The sequence below is a fragment of the Belonocnema kinseyi genome, chromosome 8 (genome assembly GCF_010883055.1).
Source record: "Belonocnema kinseyi isolate 2016_QV_RU_SX_M_011 chromosome 8, B_treatae_v1, whole genome shotgun sequence".
NCBI lineage: Eukaryota > Metazoa > Arthropoda > Insecta > Hymenoptera > Cynipidae > Belonocnema > Belonocnema kinseyi.
The window spans coordinates 54,439,737-54,448,705 of record NC_046664.1 but is presented as its reverse complement, the minus strand read 5'-3'; the positions used below and the strand labels follow the sequence as shown (position 1 = coordinate 54,448,705).

Here is an 8,969-nt window from a genome sequence, read left to right as displayed (position 1 = left end):
TTAGGGTCAAACTTAGGGATTCTGGTCATCTATTTCTAGGAAACTGTCTGTAGAATATTATTTTAAACACCTGGTCTGATATCTAATGAACGGGAAACATCTGGACTTAATGTGGGATCAATTCTTGTGACCCTCGTCATTAGTTACTAATAGACTTCCTGAAATATTTTGTTTTAAACAACTGATATAAAACCTAATGAATGGGATACATCTAGACTGTATTTGGGGTCAATTTCAGGGATTCTGGTCATCTATTTCTAGGAAACTGTCTGTAGAAGTTTATTTTAAACACCTGGTCTGACATCTAATGAACAGGAAACATCGAGACTTAATGTGGGATCAATTCTTGTGACCCTCGTCATTAATTACTAGGAGAATTCCTGAAATATTTTATTTTGAACAACTGACGTAAAACCTAATGAACGGGAACCATCTAGACTGTATTTAGGGTCAATCTCAGGGATTCTGGTCATCTATTTCTAGGAAACTGTCTGTAGAAGTTTATTTTAAACACCTGGTCTGACATCTAATGAACGGGAAACATCTAGACTGAATGTGGGATCAATTCTTGTGACCCTTGTCATTAATTACTAGGAGACTTCCTGAAATATTTTATTTTAAACAACTGATGTGAAACATTATGAACGGGAATCGTCTAGACTGAATTAAAGGTCCATCTTAAGGATTCTGGTCATCTATTGCTAGAAGGCTTCCTCTAGAATTTTATTCTGAATACCTGGTCTGATACCTTATTATCGGGAACCATCTGGACTGAAATTGGAATTAATTTTTGTGATTTTTAACACTTAATGCACGAGAACCGTTTAGGCCAAATTTATAATCAATTATAATAATGTAAATAAATAAATTATAATTTATTGCCATATATCGAATACAGTGACCAATAGTCACTAATTGCACGAAGTTTAAAAATTATCCCCAATACCCCGAAGATTAAGTCGCTGATCTGGTGCAAACTTCCGGAAGTTACCAGGTACGTCTTTCATGATCAGCTTCCTGTTTGTGAACACAGGATATTATTGACTAAATCCTTAAGTATGTAGTCCCTTGGTAAAGTTTGCTGGGGGTGATAATTAAACTTCCCTGTATATTTTGCTCTAGGCTACGGGTATTTCCGGTTGAATACTAGCGAGGGCCATGTATAGCTTCCAATGCGTAAAAAAATTTTCAAGCTTGGACAAAGTGGAGAAATTTCTACTCAGGTTGCCTAGAAATCTGGTTTTCTTGTAGGCCACACTTCCCTTTTTCATTTCGTTTAGAAGTAACGCGGAAAAAGATGTTGTTTAGATCAACTCTAGATCTTCGATCAAAGGAAATTTTGTGGTTGATCCAAGCACGACTTTTAGTTCATTTATGTTAATATTTTGCTTCATTAAAGGGAATTTTTTAGTAAATCCGATTAAGTGTTATTGCTGCCATAAGAAAATATTTTGGTTCATTTAACCATAACTTGTAGTTCACCTGGCCATGAAGGCCTCAACACAATTTACATTATACGAGTAAATGTTTGACCAAGGAATTGCGTCATCTTGTGTGAATTATTTAGTAATTTCCCAGGCGGCTCTGTTATACATAGTTGGAAATCATATGTAAATTTTTATTTGTTCTGTATAATAAATATATAGAACAAATTAAAATTATACATAATATTTCCCACTATGCAGAAGTCTAAATAATAAAGTTTAAAGTAACCTAATTTATTTTTTACACAAGCACTAAATTACATATTAGTAGCAAGGTAACTTATGAAATAATAACTCCAATATGGGTTTTCAGTTTTCAGGAGACTTTAAAAGATTTGGAAAATTTACGAAGTATTTTTAAGGATTTTAACGGGTTTTGGTGGATTTTAAAAGAAGTTTATGAATTTTAATATATGGTAAAGGATTGCATAAAATTTTTTAATGTTTCTCAATAATTTGAAAGATTGTAGTGAATTTTAAGTTATTTAAAAGATATCAAGGGATCTCGTAAGATTTCAAAATATTTAACGGAATTATAAGCAGTTTAATAAATTTGTAGGGATTTTAAGGGATTTCCATGAATTAAAAAAATTTATGAGAAATTTGTATGGGATTTTAAATATTGCCAATGATCTTTCAGATTTTCATAGTTTTTAAAGAGATTTAAGATATTTACAGGGAGTCTAATTGTTTTGAAGGGATTTAAAAATCTTGTTCACGATATTAATGGCATTTGAAAGACTTTAAAGAATTTTCAAATGGATCAAAAAGAATTTACGGAATTTTGAATAATTTAAAGAATTATATATTTTTTTAATCAGTATATTGAAAAAAAAATATAAAAAGGATGTAATGACGTTTCAATGTCTTATTAAAAAGCAATCCTAAAACATAAAATGGTTAACAAACTCATTTAATAAATCGATATCGAGATTGGTATTGTTGAAAAAGAACCAATAATAATCACACAAAAAGAAATTTTTCATATTTTTAATGTATTTAAGTAAGATTAGTAAACAAATATATAAACATTTTAGAAGATTGAAATCATTTCTATTTGGAGCAGGAAATTTGGGAAACGAATAATAATTTGCAATTTAAGCAGAATTTTTTAAAATCCCTTCTTCTAAAGCAGAATTCAAATTGTTTTCCAATTTAAAAATTATAATTCTTCCAGGCAATTTCCTATCCGAAAGCCTAAATTATAATTTTTTACGGAGACTCCCTAGCCCAAAGTTTAAATTAAAATTTTTTATGGAAATTCGTTGTTCCAAATTAGAAATATATTTATTTGCAATATCTTCCAATAAAATTCAGAAATATAAATAAAAACTCACATTTTCCTAACTATAGAAGAGTGAAGCTTCAAACTTGTGAAAATTTGAATTGTCAAAGAAAATCATTTATAATTCAAACAAATTCTCATTTGAGGCAAGGAAGTTTTAAAATGTAACAATTTTTATTTGAAACCAGGACTGTTTTTCCATTCACCTGTTTACCGAATGCCAAAATTATATTTCCTCCTTGAAATTCCCAGTCTCAAACTCTAAATTGTAATTCTTGAATAAAATTCCTTGTACTAAAGTAAAAAATTAAATTCTTCACTTCTTGAAAATATTTATTCCTGAAGTGAATTATTTTTATTCTGAACAAATTCTGATTTGGAAAAAGAAAGTTGCAAAATCTGACGATTCCTGACTTGGGAAAACAATTTTTTTTTAATTTCCTTCTTCTAAATCAGAATCAAAATTATTTTCCATAATCCCCATTTCATGGAAATGTAAATGATTCTCTGTTCCGAATTGAATATTATAATTATTTACTGAAATTATCTATCCTGAAATGAAAGTGATCATTCTTAACGAAGTTTCCTTTTTTAAATTAAAGATAAAATGAAAATTATAATTCTTTTGGAAAATTCCATGTCCCAAATTTATGATTCTATTTCTTGTCAGAAATTTCCTGTCTCAAAGTCTAAATTATGATTCTTTACGGGAATTGCGTTCAAATTTAAAAAATCATTTTACTTTACTAAAATTGCCTGTCCCAAAGTAAAAATGATAATTCTTCACTTCGGGAACATTTTTATTTTCCAAGAAAATTATTTTTATTTTTAACAAGTACTGATTTGGTAAAAGAAAGTTTCAAAATCTGAAGATTTCCAAATTGGAACAGAGACTTTTTTTAAATCGCTTCATCTAATTCAGTATGAGAATTATTTTCCAAAATTTCTGTTCTTTGTCAAAAATTTCTTGTTCCAAAGTGATAATTATAATTCTTAATGGAAATTATTTACCCTAGAATAAAAATTAGAATTTTTTACTAAAATTTCCTGTCCTACAGTAATACTTATAAGGCAACTTAAGATTCGCCAAAGTCAAAATTATAATTATTCCTTAAATTCCCTCTTCATAAGTTGGAATTATAATTTCTTGCGCTAATTCCATCCCAATGGTCACAATTATGTCACGGAAGCTCCCTCTATTTAACTAAATCCACTTAATTAAATATGGTTACTCAAAATATAAGAAGTATATCTCTTCCTGAGTGAAACATAATATTTCCATTTAGAGAAAGATCTGCAAACAGACGGAAATCTTTTAGTAATTGGAATGTCTTTCTACACGTGTCAGAAAAGTATTACGCGAAAAGTAGGTTCGGATAGGGCCCTTGTTTTCTGGCCAAATAGAGGGAGGTAATACACAAGCACTCATATAATAACTTATAGTCTATCGAGAAAAATCCGACTGGATCGATTATAGGAGTAGAAAGGAAGTCTTTGGAGATGTATAATTTGCCGAAATCGAAAGATAAATAAAAGTATGGCTTTTGTTGTATTGCAGCTTTCGCCTGAGCGGAGAGAAAAAGAAAGGGAAAAAGAAACTCTGCGTGGTGGCAGTAAGGAGGGCGAGACCCTCGAAAACGTGCCTTTACCCTCGCCTGGCGCGAGGGTCAGTGTGGAGAGTGAGGCGGAGGCAACTTCGGAATGGAACTCCACGAGGGACGGTTCCCTGAAAAAGTCGGAAAAGTCGGAAAAGTCTGAAAACGAGACTCGCAGGAGGCCTGGGAATGCCAAGAATACGAGCTCCGTTCTAGACAAGATTGCCCTCTTTCATCAACATCATCACGCACGTGGTAGAGATGCCACCACGTGTTCCCAACATCGTAGACTTAGTATACACACTGCTGCCCTAGAACAGACTTACACGTCCGAGGAGAGTGATGAGAATGACTATCATCTTGACCTTGATTCATATAAGCCGGTTCAACCCCTTCACATCGACCACGGAGTCACTCTATTTCCCACTGCTGCACCACAAGTGGGGATTGATTTGCACCTTTTGCAGGTAAGAATCATTAATTTTTTATTAGTTCGTTGTCTGAGAAGAAACCTTGGTACTTTCCTTGAGGTTTCCGTCTACTAGTTTCTTGGGGGAAGAACTAGAGGACATGCGCAGATAAGTAGGAGGAATAAGGGGTGGAGTGTAGGAAATAAAGGAAGGGGGGTTATATTAAATTATAAAAATGAATTCTTGGCGATTTCACATATTTGAAAGGATTTTATGATATTTCAAAGAATATTTTTAAATTTTGTGAACTTAAAATGTAACTATTTAATTTTTTTCGAAAATTTAGATTTATAAGTAGAAAAATGCAACATTTGGTTTAAAAAATTATTATTTTTCATTGCATATTCGAGTAATTGGTTGAAAGTTCTTGTATTTTGATGATAATTCATCTTTTTTGTACAAAATTAATTTTCTTGATACGAAAATTAGCCACTGAACATTTCTTCTTAAAAACTCATTTTTTTGTTGAATATTCGTTATGTGAGTTTGAAATTGATTTAAAAATTTAACAAAAAATTTTACTATTTTGATAAAAATCCATTCTTTTTAGTTAAATATGAAATTCTTGGTTGAAAATTAATGTTTTGTTAGAGGAATTTACCATTTTTTAATTCGTATTTTTTTGTTGAGTTGAACTGTTTTTTGATTTAAAACTAAATTTTTATTTATTTATTAAAGCATAAACTTATTTTTCGTTGAGAATTTATTTTTTTAACATTCATTTCGACTGGAAATTGAACTATTTGTGCGCAAATTTTTTTTTCAACTGAAAATTGAAAGATTTAATTTTTGGTTGTAAATTCAACTATTTTATTGAAAAGTAGATCTTTTGAATTGGGAATTTATCTTTTATAGCAAAAAGTCATCTTTCTTGGTGACAAATTCATCTCTCTTGGCTCACAATGAACTTCTTTGTCGAAAATTCAACTTTTCAGATTAAAAATTCAACTTTCTTCTAAAAAAATTATCTTTTTGGTTTAGAAATGCAACTATTTGGTTGAAGATGCAACTACCTGTTTTTTGCCAATCATATATGTCTCAAATATATTAAAACAATATATATTCTTATTGTTTGGATCAATGTTATCAAAAAGAGGAAATTTCTCCAATTTTAAAATAATTCGATAAATATTCGCAAATGTTTTACACGGAGAAGCAGAAGTGCCCTAAAAGAAACTTTCATGAAAAAATATTGATATAAAAAACATTTCACATTTAATATATCAATTCAAGCGATAACGGTTCCAATAGATTTCAATTTGATCAAGGTAATTCCTTAGGAATGGAATTCTTTCCTATTTCATTCCTTCAATTTACTCACTATTTTATAATCCAATTCTCTTCGATTTACTACCGTATGTCTTCTCTAGTACTCACAAATGATTGAATTCCTATTACTTAATGCAGATTGATCACACTTTTTTTTACAGAATGATATCTCTTTTGATATAAAGAATTTAATTTCCGATTTCTACTTCTTCTTGTACAAAGTCTTAACCTGATATTGATCAAAAAATTCTTATTCAGTTTTTAATCAAAGTCTTCTTTGCAATTTCATTTTCTGAAAACCGATACTAAAACGCAGTTTCTATTTGCGGATAAGAAATGCAATGTTGCCTATAAATTCTTAGAGCAACATAGTGTAAACCGCAAATTACGCAAACCCTATTTAAAACAGGAAAAGAACTTTATGAGTTAGAAGTTTCGAAACTAACTTAAACCAAACATAAATTTTTGAAATCTTTCTCTAAACAATAGGTATGTCACGAAAATTTTGAAAGCATTATTGTCGCTTCTCTTCTATGCAAATTGGGTAATTTGAAAAACTTGAAGGAAAGAATGTTACCAAAATCACACACATAATTAGGAATTTTCAGTTTCAGTTGATGGGCAGTGACAAATAATACAAAATCTATGTTAATCATAGAACTAACAAACATTTATGATTTATGATTAAAAGCTTTATTATCCCAGTTTCAGTTAAAGTTATTAACACCATAGAAAAAAATAAAAGTTTAATTTTATGTTCAATAATATTAAATAAATTTTTTGTTAAAAGCGATTAATCTTTATCTAAAAAAAAACATAATTTTCAATCAAAGAAATGATATTTCAACCAAAAAGATTAATTTTCTACATAGGCAGAATAATTATTAACAAAATATATAAATTTTCAACCAAAAAGGTTAAATTTCCACTAAAAGGACAAATTTTTATCAAAGTAGACGATTTTGAAACTGAAAACCATAAATTTGTTACAAAAAATAGAAAAGTTCAATTTTAAATTAAAGAAAGAAGTTTTTATGTAAATGAAATTAACTTTTTTACAAAATCGTTAAGTTTTTAATCAAACAAATAAATTTGCTACCAAAAAAATTAAATCTCTGAAGAAAACTTCGAAAAAAAAAGATTGATTCGTAACAAAAATACATGGATTTTCAATACAATATTTAATTTTCACAAGGATTTTCGACCCAATAGTTATATTTTTCTTCAAAGAAATAAATTTCCACTGTAAATTTTTAACTGCAGAAGCTGAATTTTCAAATAAACATGGAATAGTTCAATTTTCAGTTTTAAAAAAATCATTTTAAGCATAAAAAATAAATTTTCATAAAATAGTTAAATTTTATAGAGAAGTAATAAGTTTTTAACAAAACTAATGAATCTTCAACCAAAAATGTGAATTTTCTACATAAAACAGAGAAATTTTCAATAAAAAATAAATTCTCAACATAATAGTCCAAAACTCAACCAATCAGATGAATTTTCAAACCAAGAAGATTAAGTATCTGAAAAAAAAACTTTTCGGCAAAACATAGGGTAGTTAAATTTTCAATTGAAAAAATTAATTTTCAATAAAAAAAAGTAACTTTCAATGCAAAAATTAATTCTTTAACTATAAAGATTAATTTTTGACCAAAAAGATAGATTTTTTAGAAAATACATAATTTTTAAATACAATTCGTAATTTTGAATGGAATTATCAACCAAGAAGGTTAAGTGTCACAAAAAATATAACTTTTATACAAAAAATGGAATAATTACATTTTCAGTTAAAAAAATTCATATTCAACAAAAAAAGATAGCCCTTTTCAAGAACAACAAGCTCCGAATTTTCGACCCGATTGTTAAAAAAAACATTTTCAACAAAATATATGAGTTTTAAACAAAATATATAAATTTTTAACGAAACACTTACATTTTCAACCAATAAAATTAAGTATCCATCAAAACGATCAATTTTTGGCTGAAAAAAATTCATCTTCAATGCGAGAAACTAATTTTCACATAAAGAAGAGAATTTTAATATAAGAAGGTTAATTTTATACCAAAAAAGATCAAGTATTTGACAGAATACATAAATTTTGAACTAAATTTTGAAATTTTAAATGAATTTACATCATAATAGTTAAATTTTTCACAAATTTTTTGAACCAAAAAGATTACTTAGTTACCAAGAAAATTATTATTCTACCACAAAAGACAACGTTTCAAGAAAATGCAGAAATATTCAACCAAATATATGAGTTTTTAACTGGAGAAGCTAAATGTTAAACCAAACATAGAGTGGTAAAATATTTATGTTATAAAATGAATTCACAACAAAAAACAATTTTAAACAGTATATTAAAATTTTAAACAACAAAAATCTGGTTTTAATTAAAATGATGGATCGTGAACCAAAAAAATGTTTAACAAAGTAGTTTTACTTACAAATGTGTCGTGGAACTTTGAACCAAAAAAGTTTTTCCCTAGAGTCTCAACTTTCAAAGTAAAATTTGCCATAATACTATTATTATTATTATTATTATTATTATTATTATTATTATTATTATTATTATTACACCATTAAGCCATTTCCCTTTCGGGGTAGGCGTGACTCACTCGGCAGGGGAAAGGAGTAGTGTGTGGATGGGATAGAGATTTTTCAGATTGATCCAGAATTCTCGTGCTATTTATGAAAATAACACGTTCGTTCCGCAACACTGCTCCGACCCAGGTTGCTGATCAACCTCTCTAGCAATCACTTCAAGCGAAGAACCTCACGAAGCCGTTATGTAAGGTTCCCCACTTGGGTCCATTAATATCCAAGGTCTTTGTTTCAGGCGTCGTTCACTCTACTGACACTCTT

General features: G+C 28.9%; 1 protein-coding gene across 1 annotated transcript in view; it reads left to right on the top strand.

Moving 5' to 3' along the window:
• LOC117178499 (1-phosphatidylinositol 4,5-bisphosphate phosphodiesterase epsilon-1-like) overlaps nt 1–8,969 on the top strand; it is a 232,785-nt gene that overhangs the window by 101,158 nt on the left and 122,658 nt on the right. Inside the window, exons 5-6 of the mRNA XM_033369925.1 lie at nt 4,328–4,512; nt 4,546–4,831. Coding sequence (XP_033225816.1) covers nt 4,328–4,512; nt 4,546–4,831 — 471 coding nt within the window. The remainder of the gene's footprint in view (nt 1–4,327; nt 4,513–4,545; nt 4,832–8,969) is intronic.